Source organism: Caretta caretta, chromosome 20 (genome assembly GCF_965140235.1).
Source record: "Caretta caretta isolate rCarCar2 chromosome 20, rCarCar1.hap1, whole genome shotgun sequence".
Taxonomy (NCBI): Eukaryota; Metazoa; Chordata; order Testudines; family Cheloniidae; genus Caretta; species Caretta caretta.
Window position 1 is genome coordinate 22,453,100 of NC_134225.1, and position 24,622 is coordinate 22,477,721.

Genomic DNA, 24,622 nt, shown 5'->3' on the forward strand with positions numbered 1-24,622 from the left:
GGGGCCCGTGGCACTAAGATCAGGTCAAATACAATTAAAGAAGTTCCAATTCACTAACCCTGCTTGAGGACTGCAGGTGAGCCACGCAACTGTCTCCACGTAAAAAAATAACGAGTGCAATTTTTAAGCTCCTTTCCCTTTCTGACAGAGCAGCGCTCTTGGCTTTTGGCAGAAGGAGACTCTGGCAGGAGGCCAGCTGATGATGGAGAAGAGCGGGAGGAGAGTAAGTTGATTTCTGGAGGCACCTCTGCCACGGAAAGGGAAGGGTCTCTGGGCCACAGGCTTTGTCCTCTGGGCCGGACCCAGCGGCTATTGGGAAAGGCGGCCTTTGGATCAGGTCCTCTGCAAGACAAGGACTTGGTCCAGTGCTTTGCCATCAAAAAACAGATCCACCACTTGTTAGTAAAGCTAAGAAATGTGTGGAATTAACATCTGGAGCCCCATTTCCTTAGCCGCACTTCAGGACACGGAGTACAGAACTTCTCCTTATAAAGGTCTCTGTATTTGACAGAAAAACACCAGCTCATGTTGGATTGAAGGCCCAGCATTAGAAGTTGGTTTAGATAACGGAGGACAGACGCTGCAGAACCCAACATTCGTTCCGGGTACAGGTTGCAGTTGTGTTTATATAAAAGGCAACAAAGTTTAGAGAAGTTACCATAGGATGTTTTTTTCCTTCTTTAAGAGTCACTTGGTTTAAATAAGTACGTGCAGCTCGACTACGTGAGTGCAGCCAACCCGTGCCTTATTCTGCAGGCACATGTGAGACTTCAGGGGACGCATTCAAAGCCACTGAAGAGCAAGCTCAGGCTTGATTACATGGATATGACAGCCGAGGAGGGGAACAGAACAGACGGCGGCATATTCTGAGCCATCTCTGACTGCAATCAATCCATGCAGCAGCCCTTGCTTAAATCAGCAGAAGAGTCACGCCCCAGGGAGCTAGAGTCTAATGACTGATCATCCGGCATCCACTAAGCTACCATCAAAAGCCCTTATGGAAGGGTAAGTGGCTGGGGAGTATTATACAAGTAATGTCTGCGTAATGTCTTTTTTCAAGTAAAAATGCCAGGGTAAGGGTTATTTTTTGGCTGTGGAGCCAGATGATCACAATTAAAGATGCAGTTAAAAGAGGGCAACTGACAGAGATCGATAGATTAACATTATGCCGCACAGTTAGTGATTAATATCAGCACATTTGCCAGGCAATTTACAAATAGGTGTGCCCAATGGGGAAGATAACCTGGAAACAGAGTTTACAGAACTTGTAAGAATCTCCTTTGTTTAAATTATATATAAAAAAACAATTCAAGAAAGCAGGCCCTTAGCTTTGACCACATGCTTAAGGTCTCATGGAATTCAAGCTTTCCTGAATTGAGAGTCAGAAGAACTGGAGGGGCGGGGGGGGGGGGGGGGGGGAAAACCTCCACAAACCTTATCCCCTCCTTCAAAAGGGAGATGTAACTAATTAAGAGTCTATATTAATTACAAAGAGAAGGACACGGTGAAGTTTCTACCGATAGTTTCCATTCCAAAATTTAATTGATCATATTAGAATAGAAATTTCAACACTTGGATTTTTTTTTAAATCTGTGACACTTATTGACTGTAGATGACACTTTTCCCCAGTAGGCGCCAGTTGTGACGGAGACCGGTCAGTAGTGCAAAAATCCCTTTATTCACTGAAAAATTGGCTGGCAGGTGGAGACACCCTCCCACCCCCACAAACAAAATAGAAAGGGGGGGGGGGGGATGAAGGAAGAAATTAACTCAGCAACCATGAAATCGAGAAAATAAATAAATCATATTTTACATACAGGAAATGGCTCCAGCCAAACATTTACAAACACACACAAAAGGCCAGTGTGTGTGACCATAGATACTATGTATAAGCTGTACACAGACATTATTTACACCCTTCAAAATAAGAAAAGTTGAATTGGTCACAGCTTCAGGCAGAAAGGGGCGAGTTCTTTGCGTTGGTCTGTAGCCGTGTTCCCTGGCCCGAGGGAAAGGGTGGCTAAGCCAAGGCGGGAAGAGTTGCCCTTTTGTTATCTTTAACCTTTAGATCCCGGAACATTACACTGCCTTCCCCACACCTCGATTATTAAAACTCACATCTATGCAGAATTCCCCCCCCTGCAGACAGGCTGAATAGGGAAGGTACCAAATCAGAAAGGCAACATTTAAGCCCTGATCCTGCACGTTTGTGAGCAAAGTCGCTCCAACGCAAGATATACGCACATGGGGAATGCCAGTAACTCAAGTACGCTGTCGAGCATGGGTAGAGAAAAGCTCCATCGTTCACGAAAGCTTAGAAGGTTTTTCATTCTGGGTATTTTTGGTAGGGTGCAGAATCCTGCGCAGGGTTTTCTTTTTGTTTTTTGTTTTTTTTTTTAAAAAAGGGCAGTTCCAGGGGTGGGGCTGTAAAAAGCATTCAGACAAAGCAGGAGGGAGGGAGGGAGGAATTGGGGGGCAGGGGAAGGCAGCCGGCTTAGCTGTTATCAAGACTCAAAGTGCTAAGGCATGTGGCAACTGTAAACAGTAATAAAAATTCAGAGCCCACTATCATGGCTTACATTTCCTACTGCCCTGGCCAGCACAAGCCGCTCCTCTTTGCCCTCCCAGCCAGGTGCGCAGAGGACGTACAGTACTAAGCATCAGCACAGCGCCAACGCAACGAGACCTCTTTGAGCCCAACTTGGATTTCTTCCTTGCACCCCCCCCCGTGCTCTGCCAACCCTGCAGCGCAAGAGGGAAGGAGGGAAAAAATGAAAGACCGTGCAAAAAAAGAAGTTACCAAAAATATACAACCCCCCCTGAAGAGAACCCCAAAAAGTGCAAGGCGGCTGGGGGAGAAGTTACAACATTTGAACCCGGCGACGGGAATCGGCGAAGGGCAACTGCACCGACCGGCCCATCTCCAAAGAACCATCCTGTTCACATGCCAGTGTCGCTGACCGAGAGAAGCACGTGGGTCATGCCATATTTGCCTGGGGGGGGGGGGGCATGTCTGAAGACTTATCCTGCTCGGGAAAGAGACATGGGACATGCATATGTGTCGGCGTGGGGGGCGGGATTCCAGAGCCAAGCAAACATCCATTCCCCAGAAGGGGCGCACGCAGGCAGACACTGAGTACAGATGTGATGGTAGCACCGATTTGGTTTTTAAGTCCCTGATACAGATCAGGCTCCATCCTTCCTCTCTGCCCTGAGCCCTTTAGTGAAATTGACCAGCTGTAGCTGTGGGGACTGCCAGCTTACATCCAGAGAAGTTGTGTTTCTTTCCACAGCCCCCCGATTTCCCACGTAAGAAAAATTCTCCTTCCCCAGATAAAAACGGAAGAAAACCAGCAGGTACGTCCCTGGGGGAAATTGACTGCATCCGATACAAAAAGTATTAAATATATAAAACATAAAAACCCCATGAGTCAAACCACATGCGTCTCCTCCCCTGAGAGCCAGGCGAACAGTGTGCTGGGGGAGAAGCAGCGCAGGCTCATCAAGTTACTCAGGAAGTGGTGCGGCACTGTGGGCGGATTGGACGGTCGTTAAAGAATCAAAAAGTCAGGGGGGGAGAAAGACGTGGCGCGTCCTTCCCTCCCGCGAAACGAGCAGCAAAGTCTGGCGGGAGGCACATTCCAGGTTCATGCAGCATCATCTTCCAAGCTGACGATCTGTCTCTGTCAAGGAAACACATTTCAGCCGTTACCAAAGGGGTCTCCTTCGGGTGGGGATCTAGCTAAGCCTCAGAAACCAAACAAAGCGGCTGCTTCAGACTTCAGGGTTTGTCCCTACTGGGTGAAGCTCTGACTAGCCAGGGTGTATCGGCCATTGGGAAATAGGAGGCAGGAACTTCTGCTTCAGAAATTGCTTGTGCTAAAGGAGAACTCCTCTTAGCTGCTGGCAGTATGGGGGCTAGGACAGTCAACTACTCTGATTCCATCAAGTAGGGGGTAGTGGTACTCCCAGGATCCCGAGGAGGTGTGAAATATTATCCCAGTGAGATGAGCAGTGACTTTGCCAAAGCCCCGAGCTGGGTGGGAAAAAAAAAAAAAAACCCAAAAAAACTTTTGACAAAGCAGATTCAGCGACCCCGCAAATGTTTCTCAAACACAGGTGTCAATTTCACTGCGTTTTTGAAGCAGCCAGTTTCAACATGTCCCGATTGAACTGTTTGGGTTTGACACAGCTTTTTGTCTAAGCAATTCCTTTCAGTTAAAGCTACTCCAAACCAAACCAGCGGACAAAACACCCGGAAACATTTTTTTTTTAAGTTTCCAAAGTTGCGGACGAAGCAGAGGATTTTTGGCCCAGCTCTGCTCAGACGTTCCTGGCTGCCAGCCCTGCGTGCAGGCCATGCCTGCGGCTCTTGGAAGACTCCTAGCAGAGCACAGACTGGGGACATACTTGGACCCTGGGCTCCTTGCCACCTTCCTCTCAGCAGGGACTGCAGACCTCCCGGTTGGCGTACAGGTCAGAACTCTGTTTTGCAAGCGGATTTTGGCAGCTAGCAGAGAGGCAGGAACTGGCTTACCGATGGGTACGTGTATCCGTCCTGGCTCCGACAGATGTGAATCTCGTCCTCCGTCGTTTTCTGATAGACGGGGTTGTCGAAGTTGATGCTGTTGGTGTTCTTGAGGCGCCAGTTCTTCCACACCAGGAAAGCACCGAAGGCTATTAAGCTAATGAGCACTGGGGGGGGGCGAGAGAGGTAAGAGGAGGAGGAAACGTTATTGTAACTGCTGGAATTAAACACAAGACCTGAGAAGTTCTATTCAATCCCTGCCCCCGTGAGGCAATGGTACAGTCTGTATCGATTCACTACGGAAGATGCTGGGATGTGAAATTCCCATGGCGCACAGAGGCCCCCAACCGGTCCTGATCCGGCAAAGCATTTAAGCAGAGGTCAGAGAATCACCGATGGGAGGGAAAGATGGATCAGAGGTAACGGAGGTCTCTCTCTCTCTCTGGTACTTAGACCCCGCTGATGGGGACTAGGAGTGCCTCAGAATCCAATGTGTTCATCTCCACAACAGCGCTGCTATTCCCCATTATACTGATGGGGAAACTGAGGCAGGCGCCCACCCCAGGGGTCCCTAACGCATTCATGGGAGAAATTCCTTCCCAATTCCAGACTGGGGCAAGCCGCTGAACCCGATGACCACGACCAGACGCCTTGGCAACCAAGGCAGGGAACAGCCAGGATCCAAGCCCCCGGCAATTTTGTTTGCAGAGAAGGAGGCTGCTCAGAGCAGCCAGCGTTTTAGGAACAGGAACTTACCCAGTGGCAAGACAATGGAGAGCGCAGTGGGGCCGCTGTGCTTGTCCTGGTTGGTCTCAGCAGCAACGTCGTTGCGAGCTGGAGGAAGGGGGGAGAAGCCAGTTAGCACGTGGCAGAAGGGCAGGAGCCAAGTGGCCGTTCAAGACAGGATGGGACTGGTGGAAAGGATGGCTTGTCTATCCCAGGCACTGTACAGAGATCCCACCGTCACAGTAGCCAACAGAGCGACTGGCTGACTCTTGGCTCTTCTGCCGCTGATTGCATCAGCCTCCTTTTACAGGTGGGGAAACTGAGGCACAGAAGCCCAGTGACCTCAGGCAAGCTGATGCCTTGGCAGGATTAGAACCCAGGAGTCCCAACTCCCATTCTCCCCTGCCGTCTAGTCATGAGAATACACTCCTCTCCCAGAACTGAAAAATAGAAGCCAGGTGTCCGGACACCAAGAACACCCGGCTCTAACCATTAGACCATGTTGCCCTCCCCCGAGTTGGGAGCATAACCCAGAAGTCAGGACTCCCAGTCCCCTCTGCTCTAACTGCTGGACAGCATTTCTAGCTATGGTTCTGCAGAAGTGAGGCTGTTTGCCCCCTGAGCTTGTCGGGGGTGGGGGGAGAAATAGAAAGACACTCTTACCCTGCTGCGACAGAGTGACCATCTCCGGCGTGGTGAGGTCGGGGCTGGCACGGGTGGCAGCCGGCGGCCTTGCTGTCTGCTTCAGCACGCTGGTCGTGGTGAGCAGCCGGTTCGGAGGCGTGATGCTGGCGGCAGGTCTCCCAGGCGTGGTTCTGGGGGCCGCTGGGACTTCAGGATCTGGGAGGGGAATTTAACACTTAGCGGAGAGGTGGGAAGAGAGGTTTCTCTGCCCATTTTACTGGCAGCCTATGGAGGTCAAGTGACTTTCCCTGTGTGATGCTGGGTGTCAACGACTGCACTGAGAATAGGACCCAGGAGTCCTGGCTACCCACTCCCTTGCTCTAACCACCAGGGAACACTCCCGCCCCCTCCAACAGGACCAGGCCTTCTACAGAAAGCTCGGCACAGAGGCAGCGGGAAATGCCATCGAGCTGGCAGCAGAAGTGGTGACCGATTCCCCCACGTACCTTTGGTGCAGCTCCTCATGTCCGCAGCGAGGTGCAGGGCATCGGGGCAGGCACAGGTGTACTTGGGCGAGTGGTGTGTGATCTGGGGGGCCGGGAGGCACAGGTACTCGCAGCCGCCATTCGGGAGAGGGTGGTTCTCGCACCAGTTGACGCCTGGGAGGGCACAGAGTACAGGCATGAGCATTGAAAGCAACGGGGGGGCGCTCCAGAGACAGACGGAGGGATTCTGCAAGGAGATCCCAACGTGGGGGCAGAGAGTCACGCAGCCGGCACACTCCGGGTCGACCGGATGAGCGCCTTCCGTACCTGCTGGCTGCCGCAGGTTGTGATACAGGACGAGATCTTCCGGGGAAAACAAGTCTTCCGCCACCAGGGTGACGTTGGCACCAGTCAGGCGGTTGGCGCTGAAGATGGCTTCATTGAGGATATCTGTCCAGAACACCTTATCCTGAAGTGGGATTTGAGATGGAAAAAAAAATCAAAAAGCCGCCCCCTCGTTAGCCACTGACTCCTCCCGACACCCACTCACCGAAAACACAACAGTACGTGCCAGGGACACAAGAGCAAATACTGACAAAGAGGCAGACAAATGCCTGGCCTCTGTAACCAGAGCAAGTTGCATCACTGATCTCTGCATGGTGCAAGGTCCAGGCAGTCCCAGACCTTCCTCCTCTAAGCAGTCGACCCAACGGATGGAATCGGGGGTTGAAGAGAGGCTAGAAATTTAGTGATTCGTCAGATGAGCCGAGTCAGGAGACCGGCCACGTTCGGAACAGCCCCTGTGCACAAAGCACGTCAGCTGTAAGCTCCTGGGACGGGCTTTTCCATTGTGTCTACACAGCCCCCAGCAGAACGGGGCAGTGTCAGACCAGGTTGGAGCCTGTAATGCAGTGTCACCCACCAACACAAGCTACATCAGGTGCCAGGACACGGAGAGGCTTTTAACTCCAAGGTGAATGTTTTTCAAGAGTGACTAGCAATTACCGGGTGTCCAACTTGGGATCCCTTAAAGTGGCTGGATTTTCAGAGGGCAGGTGCTCAGTGCTCGCTGGGAAAGCGGGGGAAAAAGCCAGGCCTCTTTTGAAGTGTCAAGTCGGGCAATCACAGAGGCACCCACATCACAAGCTGCTTTTGAAAGCAGGGAGCCCCATGACGCCAGGGGCAGGTACTTTGATTTTGTCCCGGGACGTTTAAGTTTCCACCATGATTTTGCGAGGCTGATCCAAGACAGGAGAGCTTAGACCCAAGACTCACCTCAAAGACGGTGACTGCGAAAGGGTGAGCCAGTCTCTCCCGGTCCTCGAGGACGGTTTTCCTGCTGCCCCCATTGACGCCCACGCTGGAGATGGAATGCAGCTTGGAGTCTACCCAGTAGAGGCGCTGGTTTACCAGATCTGAAATGGACCCAGGTACAGTGAAGGCTCCAGGGGCTCCAGGGCAGCAGAGATCTCGCAGGGAGCTGGAGCACTCAGCTAAGAGACCTTCTAGACAAGCCAGCCTCTCCATTCAGCCAAGCCATGGAGAATCCAGCCACGTGAAAGGAACGTTACGTCCCATTTTGTGCTAACACTCCCCAAAGCTACAGAAACAAAGAGCTTCCAAAGACATCTTTGGCTCAACAAGACCCACCAGCACACCTCGTACGCGTGCCTGAAACCTCCGCGTAGCCAAGAGGTCAAAGAAACCCGATTTAAATGGGACACAACAGATGGTTTCAGGAGCCTCGCTTTAGACAATTTCTGGCCTTCAGAAGATCTATATTTGGGTGCCTAAGTCAGTGGCCTGATTTTCAGAAGCTCCCAAGAAACTCACTCCCTGAGGAGCTTAGTTTTGGGCTCCCAGACTTGAAAGTCTTGGCCAATAAACCCTCCTCAGTGTGTGTTACTGACACCCCCCGCAAGCTCGTTACTCTAGCCCTGGTGGTTGTTCTTCGACCCATAGAAATATTGGGCTGAAAGGGGTCACTGCAGCACAGTGCCCAGGACAGCGAAACCATATTGGCCAAATTCCCTTTGGTTTCTGATCGGTTTCCCCCTGCATTCTCCTACCCAGGCTCTCCTCAAGGGAACATTCCTTCAGTTCTGTGCTCACCCTTCTGGCGGGGAACAGTGGGACCCACAGACACCCCCCTCATACCTAGAGTTATTCCATTAGGCCACTCAATGCCGTCTTTCACCAGAGGAAAGCTGTCCACTCCATTCAGCCCGCTCTTTCCGATCTTGGCAGAAGTCCCCCAGTCCGTCCAGTACATGAAGCTGCCAGGAGGGAGGCACAAGGAGATTAGAAACCACTGCTCACGGGGACAGGCTAAGCTAGCACAACCTGGAGAAGAAAGCTCTGAGTCTGGGCACAGAGTTCAAGCCCATCTCTGTTTGAATTCTCCAGTCAGGGCATCAGATGCCTCATCTGTCTGCGTTGCCTAGGGAATGCTCACAGATTGGCAGGAGCTCTGATGGGCACTTCCCCTCCTCCCGTTACACACGAGACGGCTTTAAAGCCACGTACCCGTGACTGGGGTCCACCACGATGGCTCGTGGCTTGGAGCCGGGCTCTTCGATCAGGGTCTTCCTCTTGGCACCCTCCCGGTCGGCCACAGAGACGGTGCCCAGTGCCGAGTCCGTCCAGTAGATGTTCCCGTGGACCCAGTCGACGGCGATGCCGTCGGGGGCTTGGAGGCCGGTGCTGATCACAGTGGTGTGGTGGGTGGAGTTGTCAGCCTGGTCTATCTGGGTGCTGCCGGGGAGAAGAGAGATGGGTTAGAGCCTGGGGCTTGGACCAAGGCACACTGGAGGAGTGGTACCAAGCGCATCCTCGCAGCAGGGCTGCGGGCAAGCAGAGACAACGGGCCAGTCAGGGCAGTGCCAATGAATGCCACGGAACCGCGACGGTTTCTGCCAGCGGAGGATCAAGGGCAAACTCTGGCACTGGTGAGAAGACACCAGACCAACAGTCCTGGAGACAGACATCCTCTAGGCACAGGACAAGGAAAGTCTAGGGATCAGCAGGGCCAGCTTCCCCCAGCCCGCATCACCCCTCCCAGCCGAGGGAGGAGACCTCACGGGAGTCTCTGCTGGGGCTACCATGAAGGGGCTTGTGGTTTCACTATGTGGACCCCCCTTCACTGGGAAACGGGATTAGCTTCTTTGCTGGAGGGTCTATCAGCTGGGGGCGGCCTTCACACCCTGCTGGGTCGGGTTACCCCTGCTCAGCGCGGGTCTGGGCCGCGCCCATCGCTAGCAAAGCCAGGCTGCCCCAGCAGAACCGGCTGTACCTGTAGATTTTCTTCTGAGACAGGTCAGTCCAGTAGATTTTGCGATCAGCGATTTCCAAGTCCAAGGCCACCACGTGCTTGAGGTGGGAGAGGAGGTTGCCATAGTCGCTGCGATCCAGCGTCATGCGCCTCACTTCGTTGCGGTTGGTGAAGAAGAGGTATGCGATGGTGCCTAGCAGGGGCGGGAAGGAAGAGAGGGGCCATGAGACAGGGCCGTTAGCTTAGACCCAGGCAAGATGCGCCCGGTCCCCTTCGCGAGCGGGAAGAGGGAACAGCCCGGCAGAGCTGGAAGTTCACAGCGATAGACACAGTCCAACACCAAGACACCTGCTGTCGCCGTGGCGACAACCGTGGCCACAGCTACCATCCCACAGGGCGGTTTCGCCTGACACCGCCAGGCGCTGGGAAATAGCCCGTGGGTTTCTCATTAACCACTTGCAACAGTTTCCTTAAGCAAACATCCTGCTCTCAGATTCCTGGTGAGTCACCTGACCCTACGGTTGGGAAGAGCTGCTGGGGAATGGTCCTAAAAGCAGGGACTGCTGAGAGACAGACCTGGGACGGGCAAGAGGCAGACCTGAACCAGCCTGGCTGCACGGAGGGACTAGGAACCAGATGCTGCATTGCACAGTGAAGCGAACCCCAGTTTTCCCAAGAATACTGCAGTATTTTTTTTAGCCCCGCCTGGCCAAAAGATACAGGAGTGTAGATCAAAAGAGGTGCCCCCCAAGAACCAGGAGTTGCTGACTTACCGACGGCTTTGCAGGTTTTGGTAGTGAGGTCAAGCTGGTATCCTTCGTTACATTCACACTTGTAACTTCCCTCCAGGTTCACGCAGGTCTGGCTACACGTATCGGGGTTCAGACACTCGTCAATATCTGCAAACCCCAAGAGGAAGCAGTTAAAAACCCCTTGAAATGTAAGAGACAGGATGTCCCAGCAGAGATTTTAAATAGGGAAAAGTTTTTTCTTTTTTAATTCCCGGGAGGCTGAGAGCCGCACGCGTTTGTTGTGTCACAATCCCAGAGGAGATACTAAAAAGGGTCTTGCCAAGGTAGAGCGGGGAATGGGCTTCAGAAAGGGAGCTACATTTACCTCCATTATAAAAACCGGGTCGCCCCAATTTCAGGGCTAGGGATGGTGGCCAGAGCCGGAGGTCGCATAAACTCATCAGCGGGGCCCTGTGGAAAGTCAGCTGTGCTAGACGGAGCAAAGCCCCCTGCACAGCAAGGCGGGACTGGCAGCCACACATCTGGTGACAGTAAACGGACCTGCCTTTGCGCTGAATATGGCCCAGTCAGGATGGAGTAGGACCTTCACGGGCCTCACTTGTCAGACGGCGCTTGCAGGCGCCGTCGGGAGCGGTCTCCGAGCATGCTGCTTAAAAGCGGCCGTTACCCCTCAAAGCCACAGAAATGTCCCCCACGGCCAGCGAGAGGCAGTTAAAAATACTGCTCCAGACTCGTCACCGCACCTGGCAGCGGATTTTAAAGCCAAATGCAGCAGTTGGCGGGAGGTTGACGGCGGGGTGGAGAACCTACCTTCACATTTCTTCTGGCCAACCAGCTGGTAGCCCTCAGGACACAGGCACTCGTACCCAAGCTTGAGATCTTTGCAGATGTGGGAGCAGCCGCCTTTGTTGGCCAGGCACTCGTTTGTATCTGGAAGGAAACCGACTGGGGCATGAGAGGACGATGGTGAGCAAAGCTTTTCACCTAAGCTGCCCGCCCCTCCAAGGCCATCGACACACAGCGCGGGTCCCGAGCAGAGGTGTCTGTAAGCACAACACTGTCTGCCCCCTTCCTCAAACCCATCAGAGAGTCTGTAGGATCCAGCAATGGTGAGAGAACCAATTGCAAGAAACTTGGGATCCCAGCTAAACGGAGCCATCTGTTCTCCCCTGAATGGATGGTGCCCTGCTCTGGCCAGCTGTGTGTCTTCGAGCAATGATGCTGCAAGGCAGCACGCCCAACGCACGACAGAACAAACTCTTACCACACTCCTTGATGGGCTCGTCAGACCAGTCCCTGCAATCCCTCTGCCGATTGCACACTTTGTCCAGAGCGATGCACTCCCCAGAGCGGCACTTAAACTGGTCAGGCCCTTCGCAGGTAGTCACTGGAAGGAAGGAAGGAAGAGTCTCTTGAGTTTCCTGCTGGGCTTCTCTTGTAAGACAGACAAGCCCTGGACGGCTGCTCTGCCCCACTCAGCAAGAGCTGGAGAGGTCTGCCGACTGAGCGCCTCACCTCCAGCTGTGCAGAGAAAGGCCAGGATGGGATGGGGTGGGGGGTGCAGTCTTCCCCCTCCTCCAGCTAAGAGCTCAGCACAGCAGCCAATTCCACATGGAAGTCTCTCAGTTTTGCTAAACCCATCGTTGTCCTGGACCTGGCTGGGTACTTTGGGAAGTGCTGGGTTCGGACTGTCCTGACATTTTATTGACTGCTTGGGAAAGGTTTTATTTGCCCTCCGAGTCTTGCTTTTAAATGGATAAGTAAAATAAATCCTGAACCCCATGGTGCCACTTCGGCACAGGAAACGAGCGAGAAAGCGCATCGCTCTTCCTAGTGGAGGATCCCTTTCCTGCCACTTAGGGTAAAGCTCCTCTACACCACGCTGGCAGTGTAGGGGCCTGAAAACTGTCCCAGGTTTTCTGCTGCTGGGGGAACGGACTGAGAATGGGAACCGTTAACTAACACCAGGAACATTAACAATGTTACGAGCAGGCAGGCTGCTGCATTTCTGCCTCAGAGAAGGAGATCAATTTACTCAGGCAGGCTGCTACATTTGTATCACTAGCCGCCTCCTGCATAATAAAAAGCCCGACCCTTCCACACCAGCCAGCTGCAGTAGCAAGGGAGAGGGACAGAGTCTCTCTCATTGGCACGTGTGTACACGCAGCCCTGCGCCCCCTCTCCCCCCGACAGTGATCAATCACCCAGGCATGCACGCCCAGCGCCCCTCCCGTCTCGGAGGCTGCTCCGGGCACGCTGGAACAGATGCGCTGCCTGGAAAGAGGGCGTGTCCCCCAGCAGATTTTTTTTGTGGTGGGGGGGCACAGAAAAATGGAGGCCACATGAATTGTGCGCCCCTGCAGAAGCCCCCAGGAGTACCAGCCATCCTAGGACGTAGGCACGACTTGTGACTGCAGAAATCCTTGTTCGGCTAGAGATTCTGGCCCAAATGGGCACCATTGGTCTTAGGACAGCTTGGAGAGCATTGGTGATCCGGCTCAAGCCCACAGGGGGCAGCCCTGGGCTTGTCGAACGCCGGGTCACGCGGGTCTCTCGGGCGTGCCCGCCCTGCAGCACTCACCGTTCTCGCAGCCGACCTCGTCACTCAGGTCTTTGCAGTCATACTCCTTGTCGCACTGCCGGCTGCCGTGCACGCAGGCCCCGTCACTGCACTGAAACTCGTCCGGGCGGCACGTGGGCTTTGCTGAGGGGACGGAGAGGAAGGCAGAGACTTGAGGACCCAGCTGCAAAAGCAACCGGCGCGGCGTTTCCGCTGCCCGGGGAAAGCCAGCTCGGGTCTCTACCCCACTTGCTCTGGAGGGATTTTATTTAAATCCGACCCCAGAAAGCACACGGCGTCTCTGGGCTGGAGCCGGCCCCGGTGAACGCGCCAGCTGAACGAGGGGCAGTCACAGCGGTCGCTTGCCAGGCAGCAGGCGGGCAACGTGACTATCATATCAGCCACTCCCAATTCATCCCTGAGCAGGGTCAGCCCAGGAGACGGCCAGGCCAGGACGGGGTCACTAGCCTCGGTTTGCCAGAAGCTGGGAGAGGCCAGCAGGGGATGGATCACACGATAATTGCCCTGTTCGGTTCATTCCCTCTGCAGCACCTGGCACTGGCTGCTGTCAGAAGACAGGACACTAGGCTGGATGGACCATTGCCCTGACCCAGTACGGCCGGTCTTTTCTTAAGGCCAGGTTTCCCCACCCCACCTCACGCTTCAGCCAACACGGCTGAGCCCTGGGCCTGGACAGGACCCCAGATCAGTATCTGGGGCTGTTCCAGGCCTCTCCCGATGCTGATCCACTAGAGCTGGTTGGGAGGCAGGAGACTGGGCCAGTAGGAAGTGCACTGAAAACCCGACTCATTTCCCAGGAGCCAATGTGGCCCGCAGCCGGTCACAGGCGTCAGGCCTTCCCCCCACGGCTAGAAGTCGGCAGCTCCCTGGCCCCGCCCAGAGCGTGCCCGACGTACCACAGCTCTCCTCGTCTGATCGATCCCGGCAGTCCAAGCCCCCGTCGCAGCGCCACTGGGCGTGGATGCACTCCCCGGAGCCACAGTGGAACTCCAGCGGCGAGCAGGGGTTGGGGGCAGGGGCCACCCGCCCGCCGCAGTTCTGGGGCCACTCGTCGGAGCCGTCCGGGCAGTCGGGGTCATCGTCGCAGGCCCATAGCTTGGGGATGCAGACGGAGTTGTTGCACTGGAACATGTTGGGGTTGCAGGTCGGGGCGGGGCAGTCAGCCTCATCACTCCCGTCCTCGCAGTCGTGGTCCTCGTCACAGACAAAAGCCAAGGAGACGCACTGCCCACCGTGGCACTGGAACTGGTCGTCCATGCAGCTCTTGGGGGCTGGAGAGAGGGGCAAGGCAGAGGGTGTGATCAGCGGCCCACGCCAGGGGGCTGGAGAGAGGGGCAAGGCAGAGGGTGTGATCAGCGGCCCAAGCCAGGGGGCTGGAGAGAGGGGCAAGGTGGGGGGGGGGGGGGATCAGCAGCCCACGCCAGGGGGCTGGAGAGAGGGGCAAGGCAGAGGGTGTGATCAGCGGCCCACGCCAGGGGGCTAGAGAGAGAGACTTGGCCCCTGCAACAGGACTTGACGCGCTTTTCGCCTTCCATGCAAGCCAGCTAGCGTGACCAGCCGCAACAGAGCCCCAGGAGCATGGGCAGCCCCCAGAGCACGTCCCCGGCGGCCCGGGAGGCTGATCCTGGAGCGAACTCAGCTCTGTCTACGCGTACAGCAGTCACACCTCCAACTGCAGCTAGGCACCAGCCCTGTTCGACGTGCAGATGTGAAGCGAGGTGCCCAAGGTCACAACAAAGCAGCTACAGAGCTGGGGTAGGACCCGGGAGCCTGTCTCCCAGTTCCCCCTGCTCTAGCCACTAGCCCCCCTCCCCTCCCAGAGCTGGGAGCAGAACCCCGCAATCACGATTTCCCGGTTTCCCCTAGACCAAACCAGTCCCTCCAGCACCAGCACCTCCCCACATGCCTGCTCGGATGCCAGGCCCTGCTCCCTCCCTTTAAAGCCAGGCATGCAGGACATCCTGTGAGGGCCTTTGGCTCCAGGAGACCGAACAGCCCCGGCGCCGAGCGCAACTTACGGCAATCCCGCTCGTCTGAGCCGTTCTCGCAGTCCGCCTTGGTGTCGCACCTCCAGGAAGCCGGGATGCACCGGTTAACACGGCCCCCGCAGCTGAACTCCTCTGACTTGCATGTCACCAACTCTGGAGGAGACAAGGAACAGGCAACGGCCTCAGGAACTGCACTGGGTGCAGGGGACATGGGGCTGGATGAGACCTCGAGGCCAGTCCCTGCTAGCACGGGCCACCCTGTCATCTCACCCTGGCTGGCCCAGACCCTCCCTCCCTCCGTCGGATGGTTCAAAGATTTCCTCTCCTTTCCAGCTGGCGTCGATCCCTGGCCAGTTTGCCCCCATTTCTTCTTGGGCCAACTTTGCCCTTTAACAGCTCTTCACCCTCCCCCGGGGGTCCCCGCTGCCCCGATGCAGGCCCGCCCCCTCTCAGAGCCAGCCAAGCTCCACATCTCCTCCCATGAGATCGGCCCTCGATTCCCTGCTCGGTTTCCTGGAGCGGCTACTTACTGCAGGTCTCCTGCCACTCGTCGGACTCGTCTTTGCACTCCGGGCTCCCGTCGCACACCCACTTGGAGGGGATGCACTCGCCATCCTGGCACTGGAACTCAGTCTTACCGCATTTCTCCTCCGCTGCGAGGGAAACAAGAGGCCACCAGGTTAGCTGCGGAGAGGAGAGCGAGACGGGCTCCCAGGGGAGCAGCAGCAGCAGGCCGGGGCGCAGACAGTGAAGCAGAGCGCTCGGAAATGTTCTATCAGGAACCACGCTGCATGGCCGGAGATGGACTAGACCCTATAAGCCGAGTTCATCCCTGGAAAAACTCCAGCTAAGCCCGTAGTATCCCTCATCTGCCTGTCTGCTGCAGCGGGCGAGATAACAGGCCAGATCCTCTGCTCCACAGCGACTTCGCTCCAGCGATATCCGCTGGTGTAAATCAGCATAGACCACTGATGCCAAGGGAGCCATCCTGATTCACACCAGCTGAAGATCTGGCCCCTTAACCCATCTGAGGGCGAGAGGGGCAAACCAAGGTCTCTCAGCATCTTTGGATGCAAGCTGTTATTCCCAGCTCTGATCGGAGCCCCACTATCCATGGGGATTGGGGTCCCCCACTTGAGTGAATCCACATTTTAAAGATCTTCATGGTAGATCCATGGAGTGAATTTGTGGCTTTCAGTGGGCCCAGACTTCACCAGTGTCTTTTTACAGGCATTCTGCATATGGGCATTGCACGGGGCCATGAAGCAATTCCCGGTCTCCCTACATCAGCTGAGCATTAAAGAATTGCTCCTCCAGCCTTGATCCCTTTCGCCAATGCAAGCAGAAGCCTTGGGAAAAGCATCACTGGAGAGGAAAGGAAATGAACTGTCCTTGCTCATCCACAGGAGAGAGGGAGCCGGTGTTCAACCCGTGCTAAGAAATACCATCACCCGACTAGAGACACTGTGAAAGCGACCAGAAGGAGCCGGGAGTTTTTGGTTGGAAAGCAGGGTACCTTTTCCACTACACAGTTCCCACGGCTCACATCTACCAGTCTAAAAGGGACCCAACAGGGCCACGTCCCATGGTGCTGCAGGGGAACAGCGGCCCGTGGAGAACACGGGGCCCCATCAGCCCTTCATGGAACAAGTGGGGTTTAGGAAACAGAAGGTGCCTTGCCCCAGTGGGACAGAAGCCGGATTCGAGAACAGAACGGCTCAGCCCTGCCAACGCTTGCCATGTCTATTGCAAGTCTTGTGATATTTGACAGCCTTTGTGAAGGCCCAGCTTCTGGGGTCTGGTGATTTACATTCCTACCCCTTCCCCCCCAAATCAGCTTTAATTTAAAAGAGAAGCCGCCTAGCCCCCTAGCTGCTGGGGGAAATCTCAAACATGTCAGCCATACCCAAGGTCCTTCTCCCCAGCACCAGAACAGCTGAGCACCTGACAGCCTTTAACGTCTTTAGGCTCAAACACACCCCTGGGAGGCAGGGTAGGGCCATTATATCCAGATGGGAATGGAGGCCCAAAGACTGGGCCAAGGTCACACAGGGAGTCTGGCAGAGCCAGGATTTGAACCCAGAGCTCCTAGGCTAGTGCTCTAACTGCTGGGCCACCCAGTTCCTACACCAAGAGAGTCCACTTTTAAGATCTCATGGTTTTATGGGGCCCAGCTTGGGACTGTCTGATGCTTGGGGTCAGCCAGAATGTTCAAAACTCAAGGGACAGTCCCGCTGCAAGCCGCGGAGAATTACACTGAACTACAATGATTAGAAGAGACCAGGGTTAGCCGGGCACTAGGCTGTTCTGCCCCGGCTCCTGCACCCCGGGGGGGAAGTACATGACTGTGCATGGCCCTCAGACCCCAGCTGGCATCCGACACGCCCTGCGAAACAGACACACACACATCTCAGGCATGAGCTGACTCACGGCACACTGGGTTTTCCTCCCACTGCTGCTGCTCTGCAGCACACCACCGAGTTTCAGCTGATTCACAAGACGTCATTTCTCACACGCCCTTAAAACAGGGGAGCCGCCCCAGCTCTGTGTCGCAGTCATCCCAGCGCACAGCGAGGAGGAGCCAGGATCACACCACCAGCAGCCGGGGCTCAGCCCAGCTATTAATCTTCTGAGATAAGCTCTCCAAAGGAGAAGTACTTTTCCTGTCTGGCTCCACCACCGCTTCAGTGTTTGCTAGCCAGAGCCTAACACAAACAAGACACCATCAGGTGATTGAGCCACGGGGACATCTTTGGCACAACACTGAAATCTATTCCCTGCCTTCACACGCACACCCGGTTGCGTCACCCGAGTTTAAATACTCGGGAGGCCTGAAGTAAAAACCTTCCTCCCCTCCAGCTGAATTTTGCAGCTGTTGGTCCATTTCTAGTATGCACCTTGTTACAGGATTGCACCTGTCATGAGGGATAATGGCAGACTGGAGCCTTTCTAGAAGTCAGTCTATTATATAGCTGGCCCTGACCACAGTGCCCTTCCCAGGATCTGGAATGGTTACTAATTTGCAAATCGTGTGGCACTGAAATGGACATGAGCCGGGCATTTTTTCCAGCCTAGATGGCTTATTTCACCTGACATCAGAACAAGAGTGAACAGATAGTAAGGCACCCCAAGAGGCCAACAGTTGGCTGCTTTGTAACATTCTTTCTGTGAAGGAAAAGACACAAGATGGCAGCTGTGGCTCCGGCAGGAAGGCATTGAAAAGTACAACCCACACACCACCTCTCCTCTCGATAGGCACCACAAGCTACCTGGGACTTTCCTTCCATTTTTAACTGGGCTTCGCTGGATCTGACTTCGCCCTACGAAAGTTCCACTAACACACAGCTCCAAAACCCTGCGTCCTTCTGTTTTTTACAGCTCCCCCAAAAGGCCTGGGCTACACCAAACAATGACGTTGGTTTAACTACGTCTGTCAGGGGTGGGGAAAATCCACACCCCGGAGTGCATAGTTACACTGACCCAAGTCCCCATGGAGACAGCGCTAGGTCGACAGACGAATTCTTCTGTCCATCTAGCTACTGCCTCTTGGAGGTGGATCACCTGCGCTGACGGGAGCCTCTCTACTTGGCACAAGTGTTTTAAGCGTAGACAATCCTAAGATGGGGTTGTCGCTACACAGACGTCAGCTGATGCGCAGAAGGATCCAAGAAAGGAAACAGCATCTGTATCTGGGGAAGCCAGTTCCCAGCAACATAGCAGTCTCCCTATGTAGTCCAAAGCCTTGGACATCAACCTCTAGTGCGGTTTACTTTAACCACACACAGCCAGGCCAAACGCTAGATTCTTGAGGGATCTGAGGCTGGGGCCCTGTCCTACAGCCAGAGGAAATGTCTAGCAGGAGCTGGCAGCTCTGTCTGTTACAAGGTCAGACACATCAAAGTGGCACTTGAGACATCCCTTGGTTTCACTTCACTTTAGAGTCACCGCAGCATCCCTATTCGTCTGGGCCCCGATGCTGCCTGGGAACATACACGCACTTGCTTAGCTTTGGGGCTGCTCCCATGGCAGGGCTAAGCCCACCTTTTGGTCTTTTCAGGATCAGGGCTCGAGTGATTCCATTCACCTGGGGAGAGCTTTCAGGGGCTCATGGCCAAGTGGCGCGTCACTTGCAGATTTCAACATTTTCTGCCCCTCGCAGGCCTTAAGTGCAAGGACCCCGTACAGCTCAGCCACATCAAGGTAACGCTGAGCCAACACAGACCTTTAATGTGGGAAACTAGCAGCGCCCAAGCAAAGTTAACAACAGGATTGTTGGGCACAATTCGCAACAGCACTGCTCAATTTCCAGTAAAGGCAACCTACTTCCCATTAACCCATTAGTGCGAACCTAGCCAGAGACGGAGGCTGCTCAGAAGAATACTTCAGTCAATGCACTGCAGGAGAAAGCCACTCATTCGGCTTTGCCCAGCGCGGCCCCATCCACTACTGACTGTGGAAGAAGAGCATCCCTTACGGGGTTTTCATCTCTTTGTCAGGCTATTTGTACTGCAAGGGGTGCGGCCTGACAGCCACCACTGGTGCTGGGGATTTAGATTAGACAGAACTAAACCATTTCACGCCATTTTATGGCCGCAGCAACAAAAAGCTGGAAAGCACCGAGGAGACATTTCGACTGCTGAGCCCCAGGAGAGGACAGTCAGATGACAAGACTCTCCAAACTGATTTTCTCAACCCAGCCTTGGAGCATCCGGCATCCCATCGGACCATGGTCAACTGCCCCGGGAGTGGGTGGTTTGCAGATAGTATTTCTGGGTTTAAATGGAAAAGACCCTGCCATCTTGGCCAGAACAGACCCCCATCTAAGAAATGCTTTGAAATTTACATTAAAAAGTTTAAGCAACTAAAAAACACCACTTCCTTTTCAAATCGACATCCTCAATTATCTTCCCTAAAAATCAAATTAAAAATTAATTTGTTTCTAGGACCAGTAGAGAAAAATATACATGTTGCCACTAGGCAATGGTTCCTTTTGCTCTCCACTCTCTCTGTGCAGACAGCAGGTGTGTGTGGTAGGACAATAAGCCAGGCAAAGTTTAAATACTTTTCACTGCAGACACTTAGAACTGTGATGTTCTATTTGCTCCAGTTGGAGATTTAGGGCTGGATTTTTTGGGGGGAGCTCAAGTCACCCTTTCACGTGACAGACGATTTCTAACCACTTCCACGGCAGATTCCACTTTGCCACAGACCGTTCGTAAGTCCTGCAAGTGCTGGTTATAGAAGCCTGTAGCTACTCTTTCCATTTCAGCTTTCTCAGGTCACAAGTTCAGGATAAAACATCACTCCAGCCCTTGCCTAGTTTGTAAGAATGCCTGGAATACAGTTAAATTCCTCAAATCGCTGGCAAAGCCAATCGCAAAGCCCCTTTGCCTGGCGTGGGCGTCTGGAGCATCACCTCCCTGTAGCAACGACATCATGCCCTTGACAGCGCCTGGAAGGATGAATGAGTAATGCACTCACTCCAGAGCCTGTACTCAGCCAGAAAACCATGTGCATTCATTAGTGGCATTTTGCTGTAGGTCGCCCTGGAGCACGAGCAATTGAAACCCAGCGTGTCTCCATTCAGCCTTCAGAAGGAGCTGAGAAGCAAGGGAACAGATCCAGAGGGCCTGGAATCACACTCCGGAAAATCAAGGGCACTAGGCAATTAGCGCAGATGGCAGGAGTCCATGGGGGGGGGAGGAATCAGTGTAGATCAGGAACAGCTCATAAGGCCAAAGCAAAGTAATGACAAAGTAATAGAGTAATTACTCTACAGACTTAGGACCAGATTTACAAAGGCACCTGAGTTGGGTTGACAGTCACTGGGAGTTAGGCACCTAGAGGAATTTACAAAAGAACCTATCAGCATCTCCAGGTGCCTAAATACCATCATCAATTTGGCCCTTAGTCTAACTTTATGTCCGCACAGTTTGGCTCACGGGGTGCCTGGAGAAGCAGCCCCAATGTGACACGCAGCCTGTTGTGGAAACTCTCTCTCTCTGTGACACAGGCAGAGAAATCTCGAATGAGCCAGATTTGTACGATGAGCAATGAGTTTCCTTTCCTGCTGAATAAAACACCCTACGTTCAATACAGCTCACTGTGCTCGACTGAAAGGAAACACTGATTTCTCAAGACCCCACAGCGCCCTGGTGAAGTCAGAGGGAAGGGAAGGTTTGTAGGGAAGGGACTCTGCCTCTTGCTCTAGTTAAATGAATGCGACAGCAACATCTGCAACTAGTAAAGATCCAGGTGCTCCCCTACAGTAGCTTTAATTCCGGTACACTCCCAATTTACAGCAATGCTGGCTATCTAGACCCAGCGTTTGCACCCAAGGGGGGTGGGGAAGGGGGGAGCCCAAGGCTGTGGATTCAGCTAACTAGGATTTTTGGCTACAGAGGTAACTGGGAGAGCACAGCAATGCTACAGTGACCTCTGTGGTTGCTGAACATACAGGTAGATATTTGCCTACAGAGGCATATAACAACTCTCTGCTTTCTTGGACAGAGCACAAGTGCACATTCCCTGGCTGCAGAGAGCAGCGCCTGGGTAAAAACACCCCAAGAGTTCACCCCTGCATGGGGATTTTGAACAGGGGGAGAGAGATCCTGAACCAAAACCGTATGTAGCTTCAAAGACACCCTACTAAACACTGAGCTGATCAGTTAGTCTTTTGTATCAACTCACGCAGTGTCTCTCTTCTTTTGAATACTAGCATGTTTTTAAAAAATTAGGGGGGTCCCCCCCCAAAAAAAGACTGCAGTCAGCCACCACTCAGAGGAAGCAAGGAAATGCCCACCTGACACTCAAAGCAACAGGCATTTGGGTGCAGACAAAGCCCTTCGGAACAGGTTTACGTTCCTGCACACTGAGGTGCAAAACGCTGCCAAGTCCGAATGGGTAGCCCCTTGCACTAGTGTAAGTGATGACACAAGACGCAGAGCGACGCAGGATCCTCGCTCGTGAAGCGCTGAGCGCTGTGGGGATGGGACGGAAACGTGCCAGCGTACCAGGATCAGGCCTGGAGGGTTCACCTTGGTCACAGCCCTTGGCATGTCAAAGCAGGTCCCTTCTGACACACGCCGCAGGCTGCCTGACAAGGGGCTTTGGACACGGGGCCATGGCCTTGGGGCCACGGCTCTGAAGCTTGTTTATGGATTTTTAGACTCAGCGACTAAGGACAGGGCCGGGCTGCAGCTCCCCGGGGTCCTGCCGCAGTCAGGGTGACCGTTCACCCCGAGACGGGCTTGGCCACAGACATGAGTTTCGGGATCAGCCACATCCCCAAGTCAGCAAAGGAGCCAACGCCCCAGGTCCCGCTCCCCCTGGCTGGGGCACGACGCTGGCCATGGGTGGGGGGTGCTGGAGACACCTGCACCAGGGGCTCTTGGGGGGACGGTCCTGGGTTTATGGGGGGGAAGGGGATTTGCAGGGGGGGTACACGGGGGGGGCTCAGTACACACTAGGGGCCTCATGGTAAATAGGGGCCTGCGTTGTGCAGGGGCTCGGACTAGATGATCATAATGGTCCCTTCTGACCTCATGATGGGAGGGGGGCTGACACAGACACTGAAGGGGGCCATGGGGGGGGTCACTGAGAGAGACCCTGGGGGGGCTCAGGGGTCATGATGGGAGGGGGGCTGACGCAGACACTGAAGGGGGCCATATGGGGGGGGGTCACTGAGAGAGACCCTGGGGGGCTCAGGGGTCATGATGGGAGGGGTCTGACACAGACACTGAAGGGGGCCATATGGGGGGTCACTGAGAGAGACCCTGGGGGGGCTCAGGGGTCATGATGGGAGGGGGGCTGACACAGACACTGAAGGGGGCCATATGGGGGGGGTCACTGAGAGAGACCCTGGGGGGGGGCTCAGGGGTCATGTGGGAAGAGGGGTTGATCCAGGGGGCTCACATGGGGGGGGTCATGAGAGACACGGGGACTCCTAGGCTGGGCTCCGCCCACATCAGCTCTCATTGGGCAGGGGGCGGGGCCTCCCGGTGGCCAGTTGCCGCCACAGCCAATGGGCGAGGGGAGAGTCCAGCGCGCGCAGGCTGGGGCGGAAGGGGTGGGGGGGAAGAGGGGCGGGGCCCCGCCCGCCCCCTTTTCCTTCCCGCCCATCCGGGTGGCCCCGCCCACCCACGGTGCCAGACCCTCGCCCCCAAGTTCTCCAGTCCCCCCCTCACCCGGACAGTGCCCCCCCGCTGTGTGAAACCCGTTACCCCCCCCCAACACCAGACCCCCCCATTCACCTCAGATCCCCACCGGGGACCCTCCACCTTACACCCCCCCCAGAGCAGCCACCAGGCCCCCCACCTCGCACGCCCCCACTTTGGGCTCCTAACGCCCCTTGACGGCACTTTGGGCTCAGGGGCGCCTCAAGACCAAATCAGTCCCCCTTGCAATCCCCTGATCACTGAACCCTCCTTCTACAGAGACCGCCCCCCCCAGCACGGTCTAGGGTTTGATTCGGCGCTGGGGTGTCAATCCGGAGTAACTCCGGTCTAGCCACGCCGGGGGGAGCAGCGTGTGTCAAGGGGGTTAGAAGGCAGCAACGGGTGGAGACAGACGGGCCCTGGAGGTTTCCAGCTGGGTTAAGGGGTGGCTAGGAAAGGGGGGGGTGAATCCAGCTGCACCCCCCCCACCCACACGGGGGGGCTGAGCCCTCCCCCACCCAGACTTCCCAGCCCCTCCCCAGGCGGGGGGGGGGGGGTGCATGAGAAACACCCCAGCGAGGAAGCGGCTTGACAGTAACCCGCCCCCCCTCGGAGGCAATGGGGGGGGGGCAGGAAAGCCCCTCACCCTGAGAAACGCGGGGTCTCCCCCACCTCTAGCTGCAGCGATGCTGGGGAGGCAGCGACGGGGCTCCGGGCAGTCACTAGCCCCTGCCCCAGCCGGGGGGGGCCCCCCAAGCCCCAACATCACACTCTAGGACCACCCAGTCACCCCCTTTTCCCTCCGACCCCCCCCCCTCCCAGCCCGCCCTGGGGGCAACAAGCGCCCCCCCCCCAGCCTAGCCAAGCGCCCCCCCCCCCCAGCCTAGCCAAGCGCCCCACGTGCTTCCCAGCGCCCGGGACGCCGCGCGCCGGCCCCTACCTGCGCTTGCAGCCAGGGCGAGCAGCGCCAGCGCCAGCCCCAGCCGGGCGGCTGCGACCCCTGCCTGCCCCATGCCGGCTTCCCCCGGGGGCGCCTCTCGGTGCAGCGGCCGGCCTGGGCGCGCTGTAATCCGCAGCCGGGAGCCCGCTCTGCTGGCCAGCGCCCGTGGGGCTGGAGTCAGCGCATTTCAACGGGCTGCGGCGGGGAGGGGTTTAAAGTGGGGTGATTTTCAAACCTCACCGGCGGGGGCGGAGCTGGGAACGGATGATGTGACATGGGCGGCTTAAGCCTCCCCCCCCCCCCCCCCCCAGGTCCTGGCCTTAGGGCGGGTGCTGAGCGCCTCGCCGGCCACCAGAGACAAGGGGGGGACCTCGTTTCCCCCCGGCTGGGTCGTTTACCAACCGAAGCAATGGTAATGGCCCGTCCTGGTCTCCCCCCAGACCGGTCCCCGCTAGCGGAGCCGCTGCTACGAATGGAGGAGTTAATTTTTAATGACTCTTGCCAGCAAAGTGCTTTGGTTCCCCCCCCCCGTGCTGCAGGAATGCAAGGTAGCGATAGGCCTGATTCCCGA

The 24,622-nt window shown here is 55.5% G+C and overlaps 1 protein-coding gene across 2 annotated transcripts; it reads right to left on the reverse strand.

Annotated features, from left to right (window-relative positions):
- Nucleotides 1-1,657: 1,657 nt before the first annotated feature.
- On the reverse strand, nucleotides 1,658-24,240 carry LDLR (low density lipoprotein receptor). Of its 2 annotated transcripts, none has more exons than XM_048831775.2 (18): nucleotides 24,052-24,240; nucleotides 15,486-15,608; nucleotides 14,986-15,108; nucleotides 13,864-14,238; nucleotides 12,968-13,090; nucleotides 11,651-11,773; nucleotides 11,197-11,316; nucleotides 10,408-10,533; nucleotides 9,656-9,827; nucleotides 8,890-9,117; nucleotides 8,521-8,639; nucleotides 7,639-7,778; nucleotides 6,691-6,832; nucleotides 6,385-6,537; nucleotides 5,918-6,094; nucleotides 5,285-5,362; nucleotides 4,538-4,695; nucleotides 1,658-3,683 (listed from the first exon to the last, which is right to left on the reverse strand). In XM_048831775.2, the coding sequence occupies exons 1-18, from the start codon at nucleotides 24,122-24,124 to the stop codon at nucleotides 3,648-3,650; spliced, it is 2,589 nt and encodes an 862-aa protein (XP_048687732.2). In that variant the 5' UTR covers nucleotides 24,125-24,240; the 3' UTR covers nucleotides 1,658-3,647. The 2 variants fall into 2 exon arrangements, with proteins under 2 accessions (XP_048687732.2, XP_048687730.2); XM_048831773.2 differs by lacking the exon at nucleotides 24,052-24,240 and adding an exon at nucleotides 17,386-17,476.
- Between the last annotated feature and the right edge of the window lie 382 nt (nucleotides 24,241-24,622).